Source organism: Ambystoma mexicanum, chromosome 10, assembly GCF_040938575.1.
Source record: "Ambystoma mexicanum isolate Mex_15411 chromosome 10, UKY_AmexF1_1, whole genome shotgun sequence".
NCBI classification, from domain to species: Eukaryota; Metazoa; Chordata; class Amphibia; order Caudata; family Ambystomatidae; genus Ambystoma; species Ambystoma mexicanum.
The window spans coordinates 1,106,555,565-1,106,583,209 of NC_090932.1; the positions used below are offsets into that span (position 1 = coordinate 1,106,555,565).

Sequence of the window (27,645 nt, forward strand, 5' to 3'; positions counted from 1 at the left end):
CTTGGAGCCCATGGGGGTGAGCACTTACCGAGATGCAGCTTTCCTGCCTGCAGTCTATGGTCTCCGTCCTCCGGCACCAATGAAGCAAAAGCCACCCAGTGGTAGCTTTTGTTTACTAGAGCTGGCTGGCTTTTGCTTCATTAGTGCCACAAGGGCAAGCACAGGCGGCATCCATTTCACAAAATGGATGCCTCCTAGTGCTTCCCATTTTAAAGTTTGAGCTTCATTGCCTCAATACTTTACATAGGGACTTTTTAAAAAAATATTTTTTATATTTATTTTTGATTATTGGCCATCTTTTTCCCAATAATATTTCTGAGCGCACTATTCCTTTAAGCCTTTTGATTTTATATTCAATATCGTCTTTCTCTATAGTTAAAATAGGGTTTCTAGTATACTGATAATTCTTATGGGTTTCCCAATAATGTTATCTAGAGGTATGTGTAGATGATTAAGTCATTGCTTTTCACCAATTGTAACGCTCACCTGATTCCCACGGAGGCGCAGGTCTGGCTTCGAGTGCTGATGCTTCTTCAATGGTGAAGCGCAGGACTCTGAAGATGGACAGGAAGGGCCCTCTACTCTGGCTTCTCCGGCTCGCAGGAATATTCCCCTGTGCGTGAAAAGGGAGTATTACCTACTGACTGAGTTATGATCAAGCCTCCCACTCTCTTCCAACCCTCCACTATACCCTTCCACGATTCCCCGTGAAGTCTCACCTTAAGGTCAGGAAGGATGAGCTCTCCATCCTGCTTCTGATGCAGGGGCGCGTTGAAACCCAGTTACTTCACTGGATTGAGGATTGATGGGAGTTCAGGTAAGCTTGACTATTCAGGTAAGGCTCTGTAAAAGTTCTGTTGCAAGTTCAAAAGTCCAAGCTTAATAATAATGTTCATTGTCTTTTTGCAGCAAGCGCTAATGCTTATGTCTTTTTTCCCCCATAGGGGCCGGGGTCCGGAAAATGCCTGGAAGCGGCAAGACCCGAAATGAAATGAGGTAAGTCTTATTCCCTTCCTTCTCTCACCTCTTATTCTTGTCTTTTTCTCTAGGCTCTGGGAAGTGGCTGTGTATCCGGATGATCGCTGCTGAAGATGGAGGAACCCGTGAAAGGTGAGTGAAATGCAGCGCTGCAGCGATCGTAACGAAATGCTTTTAAAAATAATGTCTTCCCTTTCAGGATCGTCGGTGATGTCTCTGTGGTGCAGATTTAGCTGGTAAGGTCTCTTGTCTCCCTTTGCAGGTGACCCAGGATGCTGACAGGTGTGGCTGAAGTCCAGGTGCAGGAGCTGACACGGTGAGCGTCCAGCTGCGAGGAGCAGAACAACGGGAAGCGTGAGTTGCTGATCGGGTGTGGTTTAAATAGATTTGGAAGAAGTCCCAAGTGTGTATCCTTCCTCCGATCAGGTATGTATCCTTCCCCGACCACACCCGGGTGCAAAGTAGTCCCACAGGTAAAGTAGTTCCATTCAGGCCTCAAGAGGGCCTGGATGTGGCTGCATGGTCTGCATCAGGTAAGTGCACATGAAAACACTTGAACACATGTCTAGCTTTATGAGCCTGGCGCCTAAGGCGCCAGGACAGAGGTCCAACATGAGCCTGGCGCCTAAGGCGCCAGGTCTGCGTCCAAAGGGCCCCAGCTTGGGCCCACTGGCACTCCCCTGGGGGAAATGATGCCTGCCTCTGGGGTCGCTGGGTCGGACCTGGCTCCTTGGAGGTAGGCATCATGACACCAATCAGGTTTATAACCCTTCTATTTTTCTGCCCCTTAGCCTCACCCAATGATTTTCAAATATCATATCCATTTCATGCTTTCAAAACACTGACCAGGAATTGCCATTACCCTATTTTCGACTTATTTTTCCAGCAATATATATAATTTCTATATTTAGTTTTGATTCTTTTAATGGTGGATAGTTTGAAATAACTCAAAAGGTCACCCTTACTAATCTTTCGCACTTCTCTCCTCATTTCACGTTTCTTATCTCTAATCTCTCGATCATAAATCCCTTTATCCTTTCCTTCATACACTATGGGCCTCATCACAAGTTGGGCAGTAGCCCTTAATTGCAGTGGTAACGGTGTTACCGCTGCATATAAGGGTCCACACAATGTCGAGATGTAGATGCTCCGCAAAAATGGCCATTTGCAGTGCAATTACTGCGCAGTAATTGCACCAGCGGTAATTGCACCGAAAATGAGGAATGGGGAATTACAGTTACCGCCCAACCCGTGATCCGGCGGTAATAGTGCCGGGCGGTAATAGTGCCGGACGGTTGGGGAGTAACGCAAATACAGTAGGGCGGTATCCCAGTCGGGATACCGCCCAACTCCTGACGAGGCCCTATGTGTGTTGATTTATGATACTCAAAGGTCAGGGTAAATTGGGAAGACCATTGCTCTATTTCGTCCCCAATCTTTTGCTCAAATTCATTCAGCAACTTTGAATAGTTCTCCAGAATTAATTTCCTTGCCAGATCAATGTTAGACACTGTCCATTTTATATTATTTCCTGTATGATTCACTTCAATACTACAACCCATGACCCTCTTTGTTCCTTGTCCTACTACCTTATGTGTCAATGTGATGGTCGCATGATCACTATAGCTATTCTCTTTTACCATCTTACCAATGATGTTTGTTAATAAGGTTGTTTTTTAAAACAGTTTTATTTTACCTTTTAAACAACCGCAAACAACTCACAACAAAAAGGGGGCAACAAGGCCAGATCCCATCATCCCACCCATCCCAGCCCTTCCATCAAGACAGCTTAGAATAATAAGAAGGGAGAGAAACAAATATAAAACAAAACAGATTAAGACTCAAGGACATTCATATCGCTCAAGAGGCAGTCTGTGTTCCTGAGGCGGGGGCCACCGTTATGGAGCGTCCTTGCTATTACAATTTTGCATTAAAACAGGTGAACAACCAACAAAATCTTGTAACTTTGTGAAGTATTTCTTGTGGTGTCTGAAGGACAAATTTCTTTAGATTTGATTTCATCAGGTGTGTCACTTGACTCCAGGTCATTTTTCCTAGTATAACATTAAGTCACATTTGGGTCACACTCTGTAGGTTGGAGGGGCCTGGGGAATCTTCTGCCCTTGTAAGCATATATGATCTGAAAGGGGCCCAGATATCCAATGGTCTGCTGTTGGATGGAAGCGTCAGTGCATATTGTGTTTCCCTTCTCTCGCACATTGATATGCAGTTGAACCATTCGTAATAGTTAGGGGCCTTACCCGCACCCCATGCCTTGGCGATAAGAGATCTAGCCACAATGGACGCCATTCTCACTAAGCGTTTCTCGGCCTGGTGGCCCCTCCTCCACCAGAGCAAGCAGCCATAATTCGGGGGACTGATGCACCTGTGCGCTCAGCATCTCAGAGACAATCTACTCAACTTTATTCCAAAGAGCCTGCACCTGGGTGCAGGACCACGCCATATGGTAGAAGTCTGCTGGGTTCTCGGCACATTTCTTACAGCTCGGAGACCTATCAGGGTAAATACTATGGTGAATAATACATCTGGTGGAGGAATTTATGATGTATCAGGCGAAATCGGTTGTTTATCGATATAGATCTAGTTTGTGCGCATACAATTTCCCAGTGTTCCGTGGTCAGTGTCTTACCCAAAGTGTTTTCCCACTTACACATGTAATTGCCTGTCTGGTTGGGACTATGTGATAAGATAATTTTATATAAAGAGGAGACCAGCTTACTTGTGGTTGGGGGAGAGGTGACATACAGCATTATAGGAGGGGGGGTGAGGGTGTGTTTGGGGAGTCCGGCCATTTGGATTGGTGTACCTCACAGAGCCGGAAGTACAGGAGCATAGTAATAGAGGTCCATTCTCCGCTATCCTTCAGTTCCGCCCACGAGATAAACTTCCCGTTAGGTGCCACATTTCCCAGAGTGTAGACTTTTAGTTTTACAAAATGTTGCCGGAAGATCACCTCGTGAGTGAGTGGAATACCACTGACATGGTATATAGCCATTAGAGGGGAGTACCATTGCTACAATCCCGACCAGTGGGCTAATTGGTCCCAGGTTTGTGCGTGACAGCTAAAGGCTGCACCTCAGATCTCGACTGCCTCTATGGGTTGCCCCACAGCAGCCCCTTCACATCATTGGGTTGTGAGGTTTCCTTCTCAGGGAGGGTATGCGGAAGGTCTGCTGAGGGGGACCACCACCAGACTGAGTATTGAATTTGCACCACCAGAAAATACATGTATAGGTCCGGGAAGTCCAGTCCTCCTTGTCTATAAGGTTGAGTCATTGTGTCTAGTGATATCTGGGCCTGTCTGCCAGCCCATATTAGCCTGTTCATCAGGCTCCTGAGCCGTGGCCAGAAGGCCAGAGGGGACCAAATCAGGACATTATTGAAGATATATAAAAATGTTGGTAGGATCAACATTTTAGCTAGCGAGATCTTGGCTGCCTGAGAAATGGGCAGGGGGATCCATGTGTCCACCTTGTGCTCCAGCTTCTTCAGTGCGACGACGTAGTTGTCCTTGAACAATGTCCTTGGGGATGTTGACACCCGTATGCCCAGGTACTTGATGCCCTGCAGGTACCATCCGAAGGCCTCCCCAATGTCACGATGGTCGATGCAGGAGGTCAGGGGAAGGACCTTCTATTTAGCCAAGTTGATCCGTAAGCCTGAGAGTTCTCCAAAATCAGAAATCCGAAATGGGTTGTAGGTTCTTTTTTGGGTGTTTGACATTTAACAACATATCATCCGCATGCAGGGAGATAATGGAATTGTGGGAGGGAATCCTTACACCCCTGTGTGTGTGGTACTCGCGCAATATGCAGGCGGGAGAAGGGGCCGCCCTGTCGGGTTCCTCGCAACGGATATATCACCTCTGAATGCACACGGTTGGTGTACACAATGGCCTTGGGGGCAGTGTATAAGAGATGTATCCACTGTAGCTAGGAGGTACCTATGCCTGTTCGGCGGAGGACCTCGAACAGAAACGGCCCCTCGACCGAATCAAAAGCCTTTTTGGCATCCACCCCGGCCACTACGATCGGGATCTCCGGGTTCACACTGTGCATTAACATGAACAGTCTTTGGAGATTATTTTGGGTGGAGCCCCCAGGGATGAAACTGGCCAGGTCGGGGAGGACCAGGCTGGGCATATAAGGGAGAAGCTAGTCGGCCAGGAGCTTAGCCAGGATCTTATTGTCAATGTTAATTAAAGAGAGGGGCCTGTATGGGGAGCATTTGCGAGGGGCCTTATCAGGTTTCAACAGTACTGTCACCAGGGCAGTTCTAGTGGACTCCTGGTGTGTTCCAGAGGACCTGGACCCCTCATACATGTCTTGTATATGGAGAATTAGGAGATCAGAGTATGCCTTATAGTTTGGCTGTGATTCCATCAGTGCCAGGGGCCTTGCCATTAGGGAAAGAAAGGATCACTTTGAGGAACTACTTGTCGGAGGGAGGGTTGTTCAGCAGTGCTCCTTGAGCTGGGTTCAACCATCCCAGGGCAATTCTATCTAAATACTGTGTTATTGAGTTGTGACTCGCAGTTGTCTGGGTGGAATATAGCCGAGCAAAGAATTCTCTGAAGGTCGCGTTGATCCTTCCGCTGTCCCTGGTGAGGTCCACCCCTCTCTTCTTAGACCTCCACTATAGTGTCCAATTGTCGTTCCTATTTAATGGCCTAGGCGAGCGTCCGGGTCGGACGGTCACCCTCGCCGTACGGAGCTGTCACTATGGGATCTACCAGAAAGCGCTCCTCCCAAGAAGTTAAAATACCCATTTCCTTACGTTTTTCCCTTAGTTGAGCCTGTAAGTCCAGAGAATCTTGGAGTCCGTGTTGGGTCTCCAGCCTTTTAATATCACGTTCTAGTGTGGAGATGGACCCACAGATACATTTCAGAACCCCCCCCCCTTCATTTGGCCATACAGCAGCCCTGGATGTAAACCTTGAAGGTCTCCCACCTCCCCCTGAGGTCGGGGACTGAACCCGCAATAATTTGAAAGAAGGTTGAAATATCTTGCCGGATATCATCCCGAAAGACTGCGTCTTCTAGGGCGCTGGCTCTAAATCTCCATCAGAGCTGCCTGGCTGGATGGCTAGGGCCAACAAAGTGTACCAAAACTGGGGAATGATCTGATAAGGTCCTAGGGAGATCCTGGACAATTTGGGTGATGTGGGCCAACTCAGGGGATAGCATAACATAGTCTATTCTGGAGGAGCTACCATGAACGTCAGAATAAAAGGTGTATTTCCTATGTGTAAGATGCAGGAGATGCCAGGTGTCAATAAAATCATGATACACAACTATGGTTGCCCATGTCTGGGCCGCCCTCGAGAGGGTAGTTTGAGTGGAGGAGGATCTGTCCAGGTCTAACGAGAGAGCCATATTAAAATCCCCATCCCAAACTACTTCGTAATTTGGGAAGGTACACAGGTGGTCAGCGCAGAATTGGAAGAAGTCTGGGCTATCGAAATTTGTAGCGTATACATTGACAATGAGAACCCGCCATCCCACTATTTCCCCTGCTTCCAGGAGAAACCGCCCGTCATTGTCCCCAATCTGGTCATGGAACTTGAACTCCAGGGAGCGATGTATATATGTAGCCGCCCCTCGGGAGTGTGTGGAGTAATACCTATGAATCCCCCACCCTACAAGGTTGGGGAGCTTACACTCCTTTCCCAAATGAGTTTCCTACAAGCAAAGAACATTTACCTTGTGGTTCCTAGTGTAATTCGAGATCTGGCGCACCTTTTTCCCGTTTGTGAACCCCTGTATATTCCAAGTTAACAGTGTGATGTCATCACCCAAGTCATTTGCCCTCCCCTGAGTGCCCATCACATCCTACTGTGATTATATCTAGAAAAAACACTTGTGATTTCCCTAGTGACCTTCTGGCATCCGGTGTGAGGCGGAGAGGCCTCTCTTCGAGGTCTTGGTGTGAGATGTCTAAGCTTATCGAGTCTTGACGTAACATGACCCCTTGAGTCCTAAGGATGTTGCGAACCCCCCAAGACCCCGACCCACCCCTGAATCCCAAACCCCCATTCTCGCCCAAAATCATAACACAATTTGACTTGAACAGTCCCCTTTCTCCCCACCCGCTAGTATCTTTGGAGGTGCCAGGGGACTGCCAGGACATGTCAGACACCACCAGCCAGTCGAGGAACATATCTGTGGATCCCTAGGTGGGCGTGGCCTCGCCAGTCACGTGCCCAGGCGGCTGTAAGTGCACCCACACAGTCCATAGTACGTAGGGTCCTTGGAAGTGCAGGCAGGGATTTGCCCTCAGGGATGTATGTGGCCCGGTTGAAGACTTGGCAGTGTACGCAGTTAGGAGGCGGCGAGGAAGGCCACAAGTTGCACCAGGGGGTGGGGATGGAAGTCAGAAGTTCCAGTGCCCTCTGCGCCTGAGATGATCGTAGGGGGTGCTTCCAGGAGAGAAGCCCTTCACCGGGATAGTGAGCAGCACATTGTGTGGGTCAGCATCAGGGGCTGGCATGGGTGTGTGCATTAAAGCTTCCCCGCCCCAGCCCATGCCCAGCGGGGGACCCTGCAGCATCTGCTGAGTTGCAGGGGTTGTTTATATAAGGCTTTGCACCACTTGGGGGGAGGTAGTAGTTAACCATATGGGGCCACACGCCTTGTCTCACCTTGTCTCACGTGTGCTGGAATGGTATCCTGTTGTTCCACCCACGTGGTCGGCCAGCAGTGGTGCATCCGCTGCAGAGGGAAGTATGGGGCCAGTGTGGGTGATCTCCTCGGTGCAGGCCGCAAAGTGGGGCAACCCGGGAATAAGGACTGCGCTGTGGTATTGGGGCCAGCCCACGCTGAGGCTCTCTCTGGCCGCAGGATGCTTCATCTTTACATACACATCTGCAGTTGAAATCCCCACATATTATGACCAGTTCACTAATACCCCCATCAGACCATTCAACCAACATATCAAACAGATCATCTTGTATTGTTTCACTCAGTACATCTCCAGGAGTGTTATACAAAAGCGTTCTTCCGCTGGGTGTATGGTTTATACCCTCAACCTCAATTGCTAATATATAATCAGATGGTTGCCCCCGCGATAATATTCTCACATTCAGGGAGTGCTTAACACCCACAACTAGCCCACCATATGGTCTGCCTTTATCTCCTTTCTTTGCCATTATTTGGTTATGGCAAAACCTTCCACTAACAGACTGGCTCTTATCCAGGTTTCTTGTAGCATAAATATATGGTTCTCAGTCAACTTTTCGGAGACCTCTTCAGAACCTAGACTGTTACTTAAGCTCTGAGTTTTCCAGGTCAGGATGGAAACAGTTCAGCAAGCTTCTACAGGTACCAATGCCAAAGACATCACTAGCCACGTTAACATTCGTTGGACCCCTGGCAATGTAATTTCGTCCGATTGGCCTGAGCTAGCTATTTTTTATTGCCTGCTTTCCTTCCTGGTTTCGGCAATGTACTATCCTCTTTATCAATGTCAACATCAAACTCAATGCCACAGCTCTGCAATTGGGTACTATACGACCGAAGCAATGCCACTGTGGCGACATTTCTACAATGCACTCTAGACACATTAGGATTATTACATGTCAATGGTTGAATGAAATCAAAGTCCTCTATTATCAAAACTCTTAACTGGGGGATTTGATGCAATGCTTTCAAAAAGACTGCACAATTTGCCCACTTGTTCCTCTGTTTTTGGTCAAGGTGCTTTATGGTAATAATGTTGGAATTGATGTCAGGTAGAGATCCCTTCTGTTCAAATATGGGTTTTGACACCGGGTTCATAGGGATAACATAATGGCTGGAGGTTTTACCCATGTGATGCACCTGTTACATAGCCCAACTGTTGCCACTGCAACAAAATAATTTACACCCCTACTCTTGCATATTTCTCCTTCTCTTTGTTGCTCTCATTTACCCATCAAAGCATATTTATGCTTGCCTGTCGACTGTGTTATTTAAAAGGTCATGTTTACCTCACTTTGTAAGGCTGATGGAGATTTTCTCATTGGTCTTTTTGGGATCCTTCTATGGTGGAGGGTGGCTCAGAATGATGTCTTCAACTATGCATGTTGAGCTACCAGCAGGTGGAACTGAACAAGAGCACAAGAGCTGGAGAGATGTGAGGTTTTCTCTGAAGTTTTGATAGAATTCTGGAGGATTTGTTTTAGATACAATTCCCTTTTTTAACCCTACATGAGCGTGGAAAGTTTACATGCACATCCTAATTTATATAGGAAATCATTGAAGTTCAGCACTTAAGGATTTCATTACTTTTTTGGGGAGTGCCAAATAAATGAAATTACAATAGTTCATTGTCATTGCTATACATTTATTTACACAGGCAACCTGGTGAAAGGAGAAGACATGTAGTAGAGTTTTCAGTAGCTTCGTCTGCTAGGCTACTTGAGTCACTTTGTTCAACTAGATCCCTAAGTTTCCAACCTGTGACAGTGGATCAAGGGCTGCCTCAAGAGTTGTGGGCCAAAATGACATTGAAAATATACCCATTGCATGGGCAACTTATTTACATAGTGTGTTTGAACCATTCAAAATGGCTTTTACACTTTGAGATCAAAGAGATAAATTGACTGCATTGATGGTCTAGGCTTCCCATTGGTTGAAGTCAATAATGCACAAATATTATGTAATTGCTGCAAAAACAGTGGCAAATAATTCAATGGTATAGCAGCACCACTGTTAAATATGGAATTTGAACCTGCTGCTGTTAGTGCAATAACAACAGCCAAGGGTAACATACATTTTTAGTACTGTACTTCAGTTAATAATTTGATAATAATAATGCTCATTTGTAATTCTGTATTATGTCATTTTATGACCTATCTCAAGATGAATTCATCCATTTCTTACAGGTGCAACTAGGATATTCAATTATTCAAATGTTAGATGGATTTTATGCTTGAGTGTTGTGTTGCATTGACCGTGAGATGAGACATGGGTACAGCACCCTATAGTCATTGTTCTCTAGGTGCTGGGATCATTTCCAAGGGTAGCTTTAAAAAGGTGATAGGATGAGTGCAACTGTGGATGTAGTTAGTGCGCATGGCTGCAAAAGAGCTTGAGCTGAACTCCAGTGCATTCCAGATAAGACATTCCACATCACTGCAATATGTTACTGGCAATACTAGTACGTTTGCCAGTGCAGTATCGCCTTGAGAAGTTTGATAGACATTAGTACTCACGTGTAGGGGAAGACAGTGAAGTTTGGATCTGTTCCAGGCACCTTCCTGACTGAACGAGTGATTTCCGCTGCAAGATCCCGCGCGGCTTTCAGTGCAGCCGTGTACTCCTGGGAATTTTTTAAGGGGGTGTGGTAAGCCATGAACCTGGTTGCTGCAAAGAAAAAAGTGGAAACACTTTTTTTTAGAAGTAATTTGTGCCTTTTTGAGCAGCTTGTTGATAACAAAAGAACACCTACCCACCTCCCACATCCTCTTTCTCCAATCTCATATCCTCTCTCATGATATCACTCAGCACTATAAACAGGACACCTTAGGCGATATACATCTCTAAAGGTTTTGTCTGTCAATTCAATACAGTCTACAGGGCAGTTGTATGTTACAATAACTTAAAGTGTGTAATGTGAAAAGAGTTAAACAGATATGTTTCCAGGGGCAGCTCCTCCATAATGGGTGAAGTGGCGATGACTCGCCTATCCATAATGGATGAACCAGCCCAGTGAAAACACTGAGCACTCCCTTAGCTGCTTGATGGACTGGCTTTAAATGTCAAATGAAGACATGGGGCCTCATTACAAGTCAGGTGGAATGGGTTAACGGGCTCCGCTAATGGTGGCGGGCCCGATAACACCATTCCGCCTGATTACGAGGTCCCCTCGCGGGACACAGTAAGGACGCCTGGTAAAACCAGGCATCGTTATCGGGTCCCGCGAGGGGAGTAGGGAGCTAACAACGGGCCGGTCGTAATCGGTCTGTTGTTAGCTCCCTCTCCCATTCCCATTGAGCCCTATGGGAGCTCAAATGGGAATCGGGAAGGTCCGGGTTCCCAGAGGGAGGAATTACCGGGCCCTCCAAAATCGGAATGGCCCGGTAATTCCCCATTCAGGGAACCCGGTAAAGGAGCCCGGTTTGGCGGCAGCCATGGAGCTAATAGCTCCATGGCTGCCGCCAAAACCGTAATGAGGCCCGTAGTTTCCTTTTGACTGTTTTAGTGCCCAATTAGCCATGCAAGGCTAGGGACCTTTTGATTCTTCAGCCTTGCATGGCCCTTTGAGGATGCAGGCTAGGATAATGCAAGTCTGAATGTGCATAGAGGGTGTTCCTGCGCCTTCTCATACATTCAGACATCAAAGGGTGTTGAGCTGGGGTCGCTCCAATTCCACCACACATGTGCAGGAACCAGAAAGCGCTCCCTGTTTCCTGGAGCTGGGGAATGTTGGACAGTTGTGGGTGTCTGAAGCTAGTAGAGTCTAGGCCAGGGCTGGGGGTAAGGACAAAAAATATACATGTGTGTATGCATTCAAGCAAGGGTTTGTGTCTGTACGGGTGTGTGAGAATTCATGAGTTATTGTTGTTTGGGCATGTGTGTGAATGAGAGAGTGCATGTTTGTTTGTTTGTTTGTTTGTTTATTTATTTGATAAAGCGCACCAAACCCTTAGGTAGCTGGGTGCAAAGTGACAAGTAGGCTTAAAGCTTAGTTACATAATAAGTGGGGTACATAGATACAGGAAATATACAGAATTGCTGCCACATTAATATGTAAAGAGAATGGTGGTAGCATATGGCATTACAAGATTGTAGTCATTAATATGTACAGAGAGTAGTGGTCAGGTGAAGCATAGGTCATAAGTACAAATAAGAATGGTAAGTCCTGACCGGCATTAAGTGGCAAATGTAGTCACACTACCCTTGTCGGACGAGACAGGTTATGCACCATTTGTTCCTATCCAGGTGAGGACTTTCCGTCTAAATCTGGAGTACGTTTGATCTATTCTGAGATCTAAGGGAAGTGCATTCCAGGATTGCGCGGCTATGACCGGGAAGCTAGAGCTGTCAGCACTGGAACGTTTAAATCTGGGGATCTCTAAGGAGTAGGCATTGGAAGATATCATAGGGAGGAGGTAAGTCTCTTGTTTATTCTTTCTGAGAGATAAGGTGGAGCTATGTTGTTCAGACATTTCGACGTGAGTGAGAGGGTTTTAAGAAGGATCCTGTCATTGATCTTAAGCCAGTGGACATCTCTTCTAAATGTAGAAATGTGATCTCTGATGGGGATATTTAAAGCTGCTCTCAGGGAATTGTTTTGAAGTCTTTGCAATTTGTCCGTGATGTACTTATTAGCACCCGCGTACAATGCATTACAGTAGTCCAATCTGGATATTATGAGTGCATTGGCCAAGGTGATGCAACTAGTATCAGAGAGAAATGGTTTACAGGCTCAGATCGGTTTGCAGGTGTAGGCTGTTATGGATGCTAGTGAGTTCACTTGCTTCTTAAGGGTAAGTGCAGAGTCAAGGTAGAAGCCTAAAGTTTTAACTGCAGGCATCACCTTGATGACGTTATTGTCAATGTTGAAGGAGGCATAACTAGGGTTACATTTTTTAAGGGCCGTCTCTGAACCCAAGATCAGTAACTCTGTTTTGTCGTCGTTCAGGCAGAGGCCGTGGGATGCCATACATGCCTGAACGAGGAGGTATATCTTATTTACTAATGTCGAGTCCTCCAGAAAGTTGCCCGAAAGGGGAATGAGGATCTGGGTGTCATCTGCGTAGTTAGTGTAGGTGACGCCAAGTCTATCAAACAGGGGCTTAGTAAAGATGTTATACATAGTAAGTGAAACACATGATCCCTGAGGTACACCACATGAAATTTGTATGGGGTCAGCAGAGGCTATAGGGGAGAAGACTCTCATTGTACGGTTGGCTAGGAAGGACTGAACCCAAGTTATGGCACCACTTGAGAAATGGGCAGCCGAGCTAAGGTGGTTGCATAACACTGCATGATCCACCAGGTCAAATGCTGCCGATGGGTCAAGGAGGAGTAGCATAGCTGATTTTCCCTTGTCCTTCAACTCGTCAATTTGTGTCTTATGGTCTATTAAGGCTGTTTCCGTGCCATAGAAGGGGCGGAAGCCATATTGGCATGATCCTAGTAGGTGGTTAGCTTCAATGGTAGTCCTGTATTTGTAGGTAGGCTACTATATCAATGATTTTAAGTAAGAAGGGGACCGTGGTGATGGGTCTGTAGTTGGTCGGGATGGAGGGATCTAGTGTTTGTTTTTTGAGTAGTGGGAGTACCCATGATTCTTTGAGATTATTAGGCACTGAGTTGGTCTTGAAGGAAGCATTAATAAGCTTCGAGATGAAAGGAGCTAAATCTCTAGCTGCATCCTTTATAATTTGGGCCGGGCAGTTGTCTCCTTTGCAGTTTGAAGGTTTTAAGGAGAGTATAATTTTCTCAGTCTCAGAGATAGAGATATTCTAAAAACTGAAAGGTAGGGAGGTACTGGCCTGAGTGACTGGTGGGGGTTGTTGCTCAGGTAGGAGCAATGAAGCTTTCTCATTGGCAATTTTAAGTTAGAGGGAGGTAATTTTATTTGACAGGGCATTTTTTTTTTTTTAATTTGAACTTTACTCAGTTACAACTAAGTTTTGTCAAAACCTTCCACATCAAATGAAACTAGTTGAGAGGGGAGAGGACTAAATACCTCCCCTGGGAGCTGGCCAGGCCTCTTTGTGTCAGTAGGGAGCAGATTTCATAAGAGATCTTTATGGTTTTCTTTAATCTGAGTCAGAGTCCAGGACCGAGCCGCCCTCGGGCCGTAGACGGTTTATCTGGTCAAACACTAGTTCGATCAGTTGGGCCAGGGCCTGGTCCCATCTCGTGTTCTCGCCAGAGATTAATCTGTTCCACAGTTCATCCGTTTGGAATATCCACAGGTTTTCAGCCAACGAGGGGAGGTATATATTTCTGTTTTCAGTTGTGTTAGGACACTCTATCACAAGGTGCTTCAAAGTCTCGATGGATAGTTCATTTTTACATAATCGACAAAGCTTCTCGATACCAGCTCCTCTGATTGTTATGATCTCTCTGGTTGGCTATAACGACAAACAGGGTTACGTTGTTGTGGAAAAAACAAGGGAGGGCACAGACAAGCCGTTGGTTTCCTTTTAACCGTTAAAAGGATCAGACGTGGTAGCACAAAAACAACGGTTTTGTAGGAAAATTTGTTTAATTACTCAGAGTTTCTGAAGCAAAAAACTGGGGGTTCATATCCTCGAACTCAAGTGCAAGGGGTGACAAGAGAGTAGCAAATCCAATAGGGTTGGTACATAGCTGTCCAGAACTGAAGATTAGATTCTGTAGCTGTGTGGTGGTAATCCGACCTGAATAAGGTCAACTGTTCATATTCTGTTTCCTGTGTTGTTATTTTAATGGTTCCCGTGGGTCACAGGGAGTCAGGAATACTTGAGATTCAACGGTTGGAAATGCACAAATTAAAAATGGCCAAGGGGCCAAAGTGGTGAGGGAAAGCTCTTCTAAAAATTGCACACTCTTTCCATCTGGGTGTGCGCAGGAACAGTTGTTCTCTCGCAATATCTTATTCCTTTCCGTGAAGATATTTGGTGTAGGTCATGAGAGCCCTCTGGTTGGCAACAGGTTGAGTCTAGCTCTCATGATCGAGTTTCTCAGCTTCTTATTACGGAACTTAGTGCAATATTTCAAAGGTTTTTTCACCTTGTTGAATGTTGGAGGTAGGTGGTTTAGAAGTTTGTTCCCCACCGCTTTCTCTGTTGTCAGAATCCAGTCCATGGGCCTCATTACACGGAAGGCGGTGATCCAGGGTGCTATTAGCACCCTGGACCATGCCGGTAAATTACCGGCACCGCCTTGGCGGAAAGGGGATTTACCACCCCATTCCAAGGTTGGTGGGGCGGTAAATCCCCCTTCCGCCATTGCCCTTCCCCATTCCCATTTCTGCCCCATAGGGCTCTATGGGAATGGGGAAGGCGCTAATTACGGCACTGCAATTTTGCGGTGCCGTAATTAGCTCTGAGGTCCCTTAGCGGGTTGGTTTTTAACACCTGCAAAAAGCAGGCGTTAAAGCACCAACCCGCTAAGGGACCTCGTAGTAAGGCGGTAATGGTTAACGGTCACCGTTACCATTAACGGTGGCCGTTAACCATTACCGCCTTCCGTGTAATGAGGCCCCATGTCTTCCGTTTTTCTTTTAATTCGGTCTGGATTTACTTTCAGCTCTTTCTCGCTGCATTCGATTTAGGCCAGGTCGACCTTTCTGGCTTTTACCCAATTGTTCAGGGCCTCACATTCGCCTAATTCAGTTTCATCCCGTATGATGTTATAGATGGGTAGGGTGTCTGACATGATAATTCTTCTGTATAGGCGCATGGCGCTTTGATCGACCATTGACTCTAATTATATAAGCCCCAACTCTCTCCTGATCGCCGGCATAACAGTGGATTTGGGTAGGCCTAACACCGTTTTCCACAGATGATCTTCAAGTTTTCTCCAGGTATTCCGCCGGAAGTATAGCGAGGCCTCTGTTCCGTATGTCAGGGCTGGAACAACTTTTGCATTATAGAATGTTATGGCCGGTACCAGAGAGAATTTTACGAATTTGCGATCCACTGCTCTTGTTTGGGTGGTCAGGCTTTTCGCTTTTTCCCATAGTTGGTTTAGGAGACTCTTTTCTGATCTGGAGCTGTCCATTTGAATCCCCAGATATTTGAAGCTGTTTACAATTTCGATTTTGGTGTTGTCAAGGTACATATTTAATTTCTTCGTAGTTATACTGGGGGCTTTCTCAAGCACCATGATTTTTGTCTTAGTTTTATTTAGTTCAAGGTAATTTTCTGCAATGTAAGACTCCAGATTGCGTAGTTTTCTTTGTAGGCCCACCTTCGTGTGGTCAATCACGATGACATTGTCTGCGTACAATAAACGAGGGATCTCCGTTTTCCCGATTTTGGGGGGAAAAGAACAAATTTTACTTTCGGAGAGTTGATAGTCGCCTAGGAATGCCGTAAAAAGTGCCAGCGCCAGGGGGCACCCCTGCTTCATTCCTCGGTTAACATTGATCTCTTCTGACAGGGCACCCAGGTGATTTAGTTTGACTCAGATTTTTGTGTGCGAATGGAGTGCTTTTATGGGATCCAGTATTTTTGTAGGACAGTTCCAACCTTGTAGCTTCAACCACAGACTTGGCCTGTCGATCTTATCAAAACGCCTTTGAAAGGTCCACGAAGGCTAAATACACCTTAGGCGCCCCGCCCCCTCTTTGACTTTTGCTTTCAAGATGTTCAGTACCATAAGATTGATTGAGGTGCATCCACTTTTTTGAAAGCCCGTTTGGAATTGATCTTTTGACTGGCTGTCTTTTTCCCATGCTCGGAAGTGCTCAAGGAGGCGGGTAGCGTATAGTTTGCCTAATATGTCCAGGAGGGCGATAGGCCTGTAACTCGCTGGTTCTTGTCTTGGACCCTTTTTGTAAATCGGGACTATCACCGCTTTCTGCCAGGATTCAGGCACCATATTCGTTCTGCCGCATTCCGCGAAAATCTTACTGATCATTTCAGCCCATTTTTCAGGAAACATTTTTAAGTCTGTATTCGTGAGTCCGTCAGGACCCGGGGCTCTGGATGATTTCAATTTCCGTATGGATGCTTCAATGTCTTCTGTGTTCAAAAGATCAACCCACGATGTCGACGGGCTCTGCTTTCTCATTTGTGTGTCGATGGTTGGACCCTCAAATTCTGTAGTGAAGTATTGAATCCACCTTTCTTCGGGTACTGCGTTAGATAGAGATGCCGACTGTGTGCAGTTCGTCTCTTTTATCAACCTCCAAAATTCGCTAGATTTTTTTGTTTGTAATTTTTGCATCATTACTTCGGCGTCATTTTGATATTGAATGGCTCTGTACTGTTTGCGCCAGTTGTTGTAGCTTTTGGCTTCCAGGCGCCAGTTCTTCCAATCGACCTCGGCGTTAGATTTCTTTGCTATTCTTAGCAGTCTACGGCCCACTTTTCTTTTTTCCACCAATGTTTTATCATACGTATGGTTGGTGTCGAAAGGTTTCTTCGTTTTTTTTTTAGCCCTTCACCTGGAAGGATAGTAGTAAAGGCAAGTAGTTCGGTCTTTCTTTCCTGTCGTTCCGGGCCTGATCGATTGCTTTCTTCTCCCAGGTGTGTTTGATTTTCACAATATCTTTTTCAGTTAGCCGTAGACAGGTCTGTTGTAGATTTGTCTCAATCGTCCAATCATAAGTTCTCGATATCGGGGTTGTAGTAAGCCAGGTACAACGGAGTAGATTGTGGTCACTATGGATGGTTTTTTGGACCTTGAAGCCTATCAGCCCGTGCGTAAAACCATCGGAAATGAAGATATAATCCAACGTTGCTTTGGACCCGTTGCGTTCCCACGTGGGACTGTTCGTTTGGTTGGGGAACAGAGAGGCAACATTTTGAATACTTCTTTGGCTGATTGCTTCATTCCAGGCTTTCCCTCTCTCAATGGTGGGATCAACACCTCCCCGCTGCGCGATGGAACTTTGTTTGTCGACCAGAGCCTCAGTACATTTTGCGTTCAAATCGCTGCATATGATAAATTCGATTTTATCGAATTCCGCATACAGCTGGTCAATCGTTTCAGACATACTGTCGCAGAAGGTTTTTATAGACATTCGCTGTGGATTCCAATAACAGTTCACTATGGCCACTGTCTTTTGAAAGCCGTTTTCCATCTTGGCCTTTCCCTGGATTTGCGAGGTCAAGATGACCAACATTTCGTAGGACTGTTTCCACTTTCTTGGTTCGCTCAGACCCGTTCCTGTTTTTATTGCGGTTAGCAGACCCGACGACGGTCTACCTAGCAGGCCTTTGACTGCGGGAGAGATCATCACTGAGAACCCGTCGAGTACTGGTTGGTGTAAGAGCCAGGTTTCTTGTAGGCATAGGATGTCATAGAAACCCAGATCGACGTCTCCAGGTATCGTGAGGTGCGAATGGCCTTTCGTATTCCATGAGCCCAGAATATAGGATTCCTTTATGGGTTGCTCGCTGCTTTTTTCGCTGGGATTTTTGCTGGGATCGTTGAAGCAAGCTAACCCTGGTCGTTGCTATTTGCCATTATCTTTCATCCAATTTAACATTAGCCACTTCCATGGACCTTTAGGTTGTCTTTCGTCTTCCGTTTTTTCCTGATGCCTTACATGATTATTTATCGTGTCCTCTGTGAGTTCTCGGTTTGACCTGCTGCAGGATCAGACTTGTCTCTGATCCTCTCTGTTGTTTCTCGTTGGGTTCCCAGTCCAGTCGGACTGTTACTTTGTGCGTTGATATTGTCTTGGGTTTGTGTGATCTCTTTCCATCGGGTCAGTGGGCCATTTAGCACCCCTGTCTTGATAGTGTGAACGTCTGAATGTTTCCTGCCTTTCCTGGCTCTTATGCCCTCGGCTTTGATGGTATAAATCCTCCGTTTCGGATCTGTAATGATACTGGAGTTTTGGCTTTTCCATCTTTTCCTCTTCAAGGTCTTGTCTATTTGTCTTCCTTTTTTGTTCCGTCAAAGAAAAGCCCAGTTGCTCGAATTCTTCATAGACTGACTCATCAATGTGTTTGATGGCGGCTGCTTGCAAATGCAGAAATACTTTCGCCTTCTTTTCCCTATGATAGGGTTCAACATGCCCTAGGTCCTCTGTTCTAATCTTTTTCAGCGTCTGCATTCTCTTTGTTATTTGGAGTATTGCCGGTCTGTTTAGAATTAGGAAGTTTTTGACTACTTCCCTTTGTTCCAGCTTGAAAACTCGTATCTCTTCTTGTGCTTTTTTTCTATTTTCCAATTCGCCTTTTTCTACTCTGTACTTCCGCGGGCTTCTTTGGATGTCTGCCCTTTCGCGAGCTGCTCGTGGTTTGGGGGGGCTTCTTCTTGTTCTAGATACGTATGTCTGGAGCTTCTCATTTTCCGCAGTCGCTTGGGCTACAACTTCCTGTGCGACTGACAGGCTTGTTGCTTTATTTTCGCTCTGGATGAGACCGTCCGTGTCCATCTTGGACTTGACTGTGGGATTCTCAGCCCGATCTGTGCAGGGCTTTTTTACCCCAACTTCTATAGCGGGATCCCTTGACTCCTGTGACCCCTTTTCTGAGTGAATAGAGATGTTCATTAAGTCGATACATCCTAGGAATACGTCTACTGTTCTTGAAGATCTCACGGGGTCGGTCTCCTGTGCTCGAGATCTTGGATCTTGTCGATTTTTGTTGGGTAGTGATTCACCCAGGCCCGGCCCCCTCACGTCTACTTTTACCGACGTTTTGGTGTCCTTCTTAAGGTTTAATTTCCTTTCCGTCAGGCCAATTGTCGGTGGCTGCGTCTTTTGTGCTTTGGCTAGTAGCCCCCCTTCTGGTTTTTCTTGTGTCAATCTCAGCAGGGTTTTCTTTTTTCCATTTGTCTGCGGTGCGGGCTCATCTACAACATCTTTGAAGGCAGATGTCCTTGTTATAGACCTCTTGTTCAGTAATTCCAAGGTCTCAATCTTTTTTTCCAACGCTTCGATTTTAGTTTCCCACATAGTTTTCTGATTTGAAGTTTTCTGGGATCCATCTGTCGCTCTTACTAGTTGGGTCCCGGTCGAGTTTTACATGCTCTCGATCTTTTTCTCCAAAGCTTCGATTTTCCTTTCACACTGAGTTTTCTGATTGAGCGTTTTTTCAGCATTTGCTGGTGGAAGGCTATCCATCTGGGCCAATTTCGCCATTATATTAGAAAGAATTGCTGTGTTGTCTTGTACGTTTTCTTTGATTGTTTCATACAGTTTACCGAAGGGGGCCAATACAATGGTCATGGCCGACATGATAGCAATCATTTCTGGTTTCTTATTTGGAGATTCATTTTGTAGTGCCACCGCAATTTCGCTGAGTCGTCCCTTTTTCGGTGAGGCTTGGGTTTTATCCGATCTTCTCAAAACTGCTGATGAGTCTAGGCCAGGGCATTCCCCTGTTACTCTTGGATTTCTGTCGATGTTTACGGGGTTTCTTGGTGATACAAATTTCGTAGATGACGAAGGTGAAACAGAGGGTAGCCTCCTGGACAGATGGGGCTTTGTCCAAGCCAGACGATCATCTCTGTCCTGCTGTGCCTGCGACGTTCGATTGGGTTCCCAATCAGACTGAACCCCCTTTAACCCCTCTTCTTCCTGGTCTTCGTCAGAAACGAGTATCTCCTCTATGGTTTGTGGCACCCCATTCAGGGGACTTTGGGTCTGGAGACTCTCGATCCTACCGCTTGGATGGCCATTTATGCTCAAAAGGACCGATTCTGGACTCTCAGAGGCCTTTGATTTTTCGGTGTCTATATGTGGTTCATTTATGGATATCATGGCTTTTTCCTGCGAAGAGCCGTTGGACCGGGCTTGTTTGTCTCTTGACGCTGTGGGTGACTCAGTTCTCCTCTGTTTTTGCGCAGGCTGGGTTTGAGTAGCTATTTCCAGCATTTCCACGTCCGATATTTCCGTGTCAATGCTCTGTTTTCTTTTGTGTTGCTGAATGAAAGAATCTTTTAACGGGCGTGACAGCAGTGGGTTGTCCAGCCCTTTTGACATCAGTCCACCTTTTTTACTACTTTTTCTTGATTTTTGTTCCCCCAGCATAGTAATCTTTAACGATCTTGTATTCGCCGTTTTATTTACTCCTTGAGGCCTAGCTTTCGCCGGGGTATTAGTTTTGCCTTTTTTTCCCTTTTTGAACCAGATCCAGTTTTCAATTGTTCACCGTCCGTTTCCTTATTAGAATCTTGGTTATCCCTCTCCAGGTCCTCTTCATCCGATTCCATATCTTTATCGGGGTCGGCGATTATCACACTGTCTCTGACTTTTCTAATAGTCTTGGAGGCCCTTGCCAGATTTTTGCCCAAGCCTTGGATGGTTTTCTCGCTGTAGTGACCTGTATCATGCAGCATTGCTTGAATGGAGATCACATTTGGCACAAAGTCGCCCTTTTCTGTTATAGCTAGCGGGTTTATCGCCACTTCTCCTTCCACGCCGGGGTTTTTCTCTCCCCCTCAATAGTTGTTCGATGAGGGGGTATTTCGTTTATTTCAGATACGTCCGTAGTCTTTGCTCCCTCACCTGACTCCTTTCCCCCACATAGCCCCCTGTTGACATGGTTGCGATTTTTGGCACCGCTCCACCTCATTTCTGTATCGGTGTCTGGTTTAGTAGGGGAGAGAACTTCAGGCCGATCCCTTTTTCGTTCCGGTTCCGGGTTTTCGTCATTGCCGCAGCCCGACTGACGATGGACGATACTTCCTGCACCTTCCGCACAACGCTGTGGACTGCTGCTGCAGACTGGCTCACACCTCAGGCTCACAGCTCCGCTCACCGCTCCGCGGTGTAACACGGTAAAAATAGGTACTTCCTGCACCTTCCGCACAACGATGTGGACTGCTGCTGCAGACTGGCTCACACCTCAGGCTCACAGCTCCGCTCACCGCTCTGCGGTGTAACACGGTAAAAATAGGTACTTCCTGCACCTTCCGCACAACGATGTGGACTGCTGCTGCAGACTGGCTCACACCTCAGGCTCACAGCTCCGCTTTGACAGGGCATTTTGTATGTCAGTACACCAAGGGTTAGCCTTAGGAGTGATATCAGTCTGTGGTATCGGTGATTCCATTTCCCGAAGGATAGAGAATAGTTCCTTAGTGTCTGACTTTGCCTTTGAAATTCTGTTGTTAAAAATATTCTTTTTTGTGTTAATTATTTCCTTTTTGTAAAGTTTAGAAAGGTTCCTTAGCTTGACTTTATTCTCGTCTGTGGGAGAGTGACGCCACGTTGATTGGAGCTTTCGTTTTTGGAGTCTGAGTTCTTTAAGTTGGGGCGTGAACCAAGTATTAAGATGAAAATTTTGTCTACCTTTACGAAGTTTGACAGGTGCAATGGTGTCCAGTGCCTTAGTCATCCCATGTTGTATGTGAGCACAGATGAAAGAGTGTATGAATGCTGTATGGGTGTGCAGAAAATGTTTATAAAAGCATGTGCTTGCGTGTGTGGCGGAAGGTGCCTCTGATTTGGGGGAGCGGTTACATTTGTGCAGCAGCCGCCAGTCTGGATATATTTTCTTACTGTGGCATGGCATTGTTTCATTTGGCATCAATGGTAAAGCCAACGTGATGCCTAGTCATACGTGGCATAACTGGACTACATTAGGTGCAGCCAGTCTCGACATTTTTCCTATTGTGGCTTGACCTTTTTACTGACATCAATGGTAAAACAATACGATGCACTTTCTTACATGTGCTGGCCAGCATTGGTGCAACTAGTTTGAATATATTTTATTACAGTTGCATGCCATTATTTACTGGCATCAAGGATAAAACAAACATTCTGACTATTCTTACGCTGCCATATTGGCCTACATTTGTGCAGGCCGCCTGGACATGTTTTCTTACTGTGGCATAGCATTTCTTACTGGCATCAAAGGTAAATCCAACATGATGAGGTTTCTTACAGGGCCATAATGGCCTACATTGGTGCAGCTAGTCTGGACGTGTTTTCTTATGTGGCATGGCTTTATTAACTTGCACCCAGGGTAAAGTAAACAATGGGTTTTCTTACAAGGCCATAAAGGCCTACATTGATGTAGTCAGTCTGGACATGTTTTTTTACTATGACATTGCATTTTCTACTGGAAAAGCCAACAGGAGTATCTTCTTGTATGGTAATACTGGCATGTATTGGTGAAACCTGCATGAAAAGGTTTTTATACTGGCATATATTGTCCGTAATGGCATCATGAAAATGCAATGGAAAATGCTCCTATCTTGGCATCTATGATACCCTACAATTGCAAACTCTGTGTCCATTAACCCATTTTATCATGAAAGGGTGCTTTAAAATGCACAACGTTAACACCTTATTTGTAAAAATGTTCATGGGAACCACGCTCCCAACCTTCCTTAGTTGGTTCAGGCTACCCCGCTATGCTTGAGTACTCCTGCATATGTGTAGAAAACATTTGCATCCCTCAATTAAAATGTTCACCACCCACCACTGTCTGCTCCTGAAATTAGCGATGGCACAGTCGCACCACCAAATGATTTGTCCTGATGTGACAGCCTTCCCGTCATATAACACAGAAATATACACATTTCATTCTCTAGCCTCCTTTTTTTCCCCTCATCCTGCAGAGCACTGACACCTCCATACTTGCTATGGTGTCTTCTACTAACCAGATCAGCGTGTTTATAATAATGTATATAAGTACATTATGGACAACTAATGTGAGGCTAGTCCTCATATATCCTGTACGGTGCCTGCCTGACGAGATTATGCCTCCTGTGCCCACACCACCTGCTAATCTGCTTCACCACAGGAAGTGGTGTCCGGTGACACTCCCAGGGTTCATACTTTTATCCTGGTTCTTTGTGTCTGTGCTGGTTCCTTTTCAGATACCCTCTCTGGCGCTATAGATAGCATGACAAAGTCCTCAGTCATATCTCTGATGTGGGCCCCACCAGATTGCTTCAACATCCTGTCTATCCTTGTAAACCACCATCATTATCCTTTTTCTCTTGCAAGCTTCATGGGTGTGTGGGTTTTCTCTCTAAGCGTTCCACTCATCAGAACCCAAGTTCATTGATGTCAGCACAGGATAGGGATTGGCACTGACTATATGATGTTATGACAGTTGAGTGTCTATGGGAAAAGGGAGCCCAGTGAAGGGCAGTTGTTCTTGTAGCTGGGCATTCTGTAAGTGTAATTCTCTGGGGTTGCCCCTGCATTGGGGACTAGGCATGCGCATAGCCGTTTCCCTCTGAGCTCCTCCTATTGTCAAATGCGGATCAATTGGGGCACCTGTCCCCCAATCATGGCACAGCCATTTTATCCTCACACAGAAATTCTGGAACTGCCCCAATGAGTTATGGTTCATGGTTACATACAGAATTTAATGTTAGGGTGTTGTGAAAACTTAAATGAGCACACAGCCAAGTGTGCATTACGTACTTAGTGATTCAAGCATACAACCTTTTATTTAATCACAGACGTATTTGCCAAATGTAAAGATATGCTGTAATTCATATGTTCTTTGATTTTATGCAAAGCAGTTAGGAGCCATCACTGGTGTTATTTGTTCCCTTCTCCTGCCTCACAGGGATATTTTGAAGTAGTGCAACATAAGCGTACCAGATTGTCCATCTTGAAATGACAGCCTTCCACCCGAAAAAATTGTTTATGGTTTTTCTAGGTGTTGATAGCGTGGTTTGCTCAGTGAAAGTGTAATGTTCTTATTCTGTCTTAAATATATACTGGAAGTGATCTTTAAAAATGAACATTGTTAAATTTTAAAAGAGAAGGTTTACAGTGTTAGCACGATTCAATAATCTTTTTAATAGGTTATTTTTGCATAGAATTCAGACCATTGTGTCTCTGGCCTTCATTCTTGAAAAGGGCCACACTCAAATTAAAACTATTAATCTGTTTCTTGTGAGAGAACCAAATCAATCTATAGTTTTGAGTGTTGGCCACTGACTGCAAGAATATTAGACATTAGCAAAAAATAGGAAACCCAGTAGCCTGGGTCTATGGTCTCATTGACCCACATACGGACAATGTGCCCTCAGCCTGATGGCGCCATTCCTGTGGACACACACAATGACAAGTGGAGCCTCCAAATACCAGGTCAGCGGCCATCCCCGGAAATGCCTCGAGCTGGCTCAAGCAAAGCCACAACTGAAAACGTGGCACTGACTCAAAGATAGAGATTGAGACAGAGGGAGAAAGAGGGCACAGGCGGAGAGAAAGTGGGATATCAGTGTATGATATGCTGAGTGCAGCTACTATCTCTTAAAGCCAATGTGATGATAAAATGAGGGGTGGCCCTGGCGACTCATGAAACAATATTTAGGGCAGAGCCTGTGAAGTGTCTAGAAGAGCCTAAGAATCGCAAGAAGCTAAGGAACTGTTACAAGACTTGTGCCCTATGAAAATAAAAGAATGGCTATGGCCGAACTGATGCAACTGAGTTTTGGTGCTTGCCATTAAATGGCGCACAATCTATTTAAAAAGGTATGTTAAAGGGAGGATAGCTCAGTGTCAACGTGGGGGTCTTGGAAGCAGGACAACACTGAGCAACACAGGTTTGAAGCACATTATAAATAGCCTGCACGATCTGAATGTACAAAGCCAAGTAGGATCATTATACACTCATACCCCCCTTGCCTGTTGCCCCTTGAAACACACGCGTGTATAGGCGCATAATAAATGACCTATAAAAAAATATAATGTATTTAATTGGCAGTCAAAAAAATCAGATTTCAGTAAGTTCTGCTTGTGAACACTATTGGTGGGCTAGGTGGGGTAGACTCTAGGACAGAAGGCATTAAACAGATTTTGGTGCAAAATGATCAGAGGTTCTGGCAACAACACTGATTGTTTGACAAACTCACAAAAGACCTTGTTCAAGCCTCCCCGAGAACATGTCCTATGTGACCTAACTAGACACAGCACGCGTCAAAGGCAGGGCTAATCTGCTGCAAGCCCTTCCCCTCACCACAACCAAGGAAAGGGCCAGCCCTGTGATTCAGCTCCTCGTGGAGTGCTGCATTTCCAACCCCAAACTCCCACGGTATACACAATGTTTGCGGAATGGCAACTTTACCGGCTACATTTTTGCACCACTTTTTTCCCCACTGATGGTAAGTTTGGGTAATGTAGATAGAACAGGGGGTGCGGAGGGTGGAAGGAGAGGGCTGTGGAGGGTCTCCCCCCACTTTGTGTGGTGAAAAAAATGAAAACCTCCATAGAACCAACTCCTACAGCTAACAGGTCAGCAACCTAATCTTTAGAGAGAGAGAGAGAGAGAGAGCGAGAGAGAGAGAGAGAGAAACAGAGAGAGAGAAAGAGAGAGAGAGAGAGAGAGAGAGAGAGAGAGAGAGAGAGAGACAGAGACAGACAGACAGACAGAGAGCATGCATATATAATGTTGGCAGAGAACTTGGGTGGGAGGAGGGTCTGATGAGAGCCAGGGTTTCTGGCGGGTCCTTTTGAGGAAGGCAGCAGGGGAATATATTCACTAGGTCCCACTGGGTGTTATAGACGTCCTTCCCTTTTTTTTACACAACATCCATCTTAGATGAGTTAATGTTCTGGCACTTCATACAATTCTTAAACAAAAAAGTATCCATTTACTTCTGTATCGCTCCTCAGTTATCTCGTGATTCATTTTTCTTTTCATTCCTTCATCTCCTGTCTATTTCATATCTCCTTCTTCTAGTTCACTTATGCTTGTTGCCCCTTATTGTTTTAGAGGGGGTCTTTACGTTATATAAGCACTAAACAAGTAACCAAAACGATGTGAAATCAAGTTCCCTCTTTACCTGCCTTTGCTCCCTCTCAACTATCCACCATCAGCGCTTTCAAACAGACATAATGCAACATTAGCACTATATAAGAAATTAGGATAAAATTACACAACATGACCCAATGATTGAGGGATTGTTAAAAGTACAAGTAAATAGGTGGGAGTAATGCTGCACAAAGATCACTTTACACGTTTATTCCGCAATCCTGAGAGTCAGATTGTAATATATGCAGGAAATGTAAAAGAAATATGCATATTAAGAACATGGAATGGCTTGTCATTAGAGACTGCATCAACTTTGTTTAAGTTGGGGGTTGAAGGAAGGAGCCTGGATGTTAGCGCCCATTGTGGATGGAACATAGGCAGCCCCGCTCCACTACTCAAACATTTAGTAGTGGGGCACACATCTCTCGTGTTGTTTATTTAAGATGGATGAATTTGTTCGCTGGAGATGAAACAATCTTCATGAATCAATAATCTTGAAAACCATGCAAGTGGGCAAAATCGGAGGCAAGATGGGGTGTCTGAAAATAAGAAGCTTTCCAAAAAGAAATGTGCCTCTTAAAGGCTGGAAGGACAATCAGTCTTCCAGGCTAACATCTGATATCAATTCATGGCGGCTAGGGTTGAGTCAGCCTTATGTTGCGCTCAGCAGTGAAAGGTCAGCAGGACTTGGGAAAAGTCAGTCACAGTTCAGGTATGCCTCTGAAAGGCCAGATGGGCATAGCCATTCACATGTGATGCCCTATGGGCTGACGCCATAACATCAGAGAGTTTTTTTAATAGGCATATAGGCATATTTTAAGTTGCTCTGTGCTTTACCTGAGATTTCCTCTGTCTTATTCGTCGAGTTGCCGCCCAATCTCACAGCATTATCATAAGCTCCCAATCCTCTGCAAAAAAGTAAAATCAGCTTAAATAAAACATTATCCCAAAATAATTACTAAACTAGTACAATTGAACAGATATTTGACAACCTTCTATCCCGATTAAAGGAAATCTTGCATTTAAGGGCATTCATATTCTGGAATGATATGGTCCTCTGGCACTGTTAAATACAAGTTTTCAATGCCCCCTCCATCCAGAGATGGTGAAGGCAGGGGCAGAATTGCAATGGTGCAAGTGATGCAACTGCATAAGAGCACTCACAGGTTTTGCTCCTAAGAGACCAGGCAAAGCACCTATCCTACTAATGTACTCCCAAATGTGTGATGGCTCTGGCCTATGCATTGATTCCGCCATCCAACATCTAGCACACTGGTTCAGTGATAGAGAAACTATTAACAGTCAAAGAGTTTGCA

General features: G+C 45.5%; 1 protein-coding gene across 1 annotated transcript in view; it reads right to left on the minus strand.

The window, feature by feature from the left end:
• NPC1L1 (NPC1 like intracellular cholesterol transporter 1) overlaps positions 1–27,645 on the minus strand; it is a 311,377-nt gene that overhangs the window by 58,634 nt on the left and 225,098 nt on the right. The window contains exons 14-15 of the mRNA XM_069618961.1: positions 27,167–27,237; positions 10,193–10,343 (exon numbers count right to left, since the gene is read on the minus strand). Coding sequence (XP_069475062.1) covers positions 10,193–10,343; positions 27,167–27,237 — 222 coding nt within the window. The remainder of the gene's footprint in view (positions 1–10,192; positions 10,344–27,166; positions 27,238–27,645) is intronic.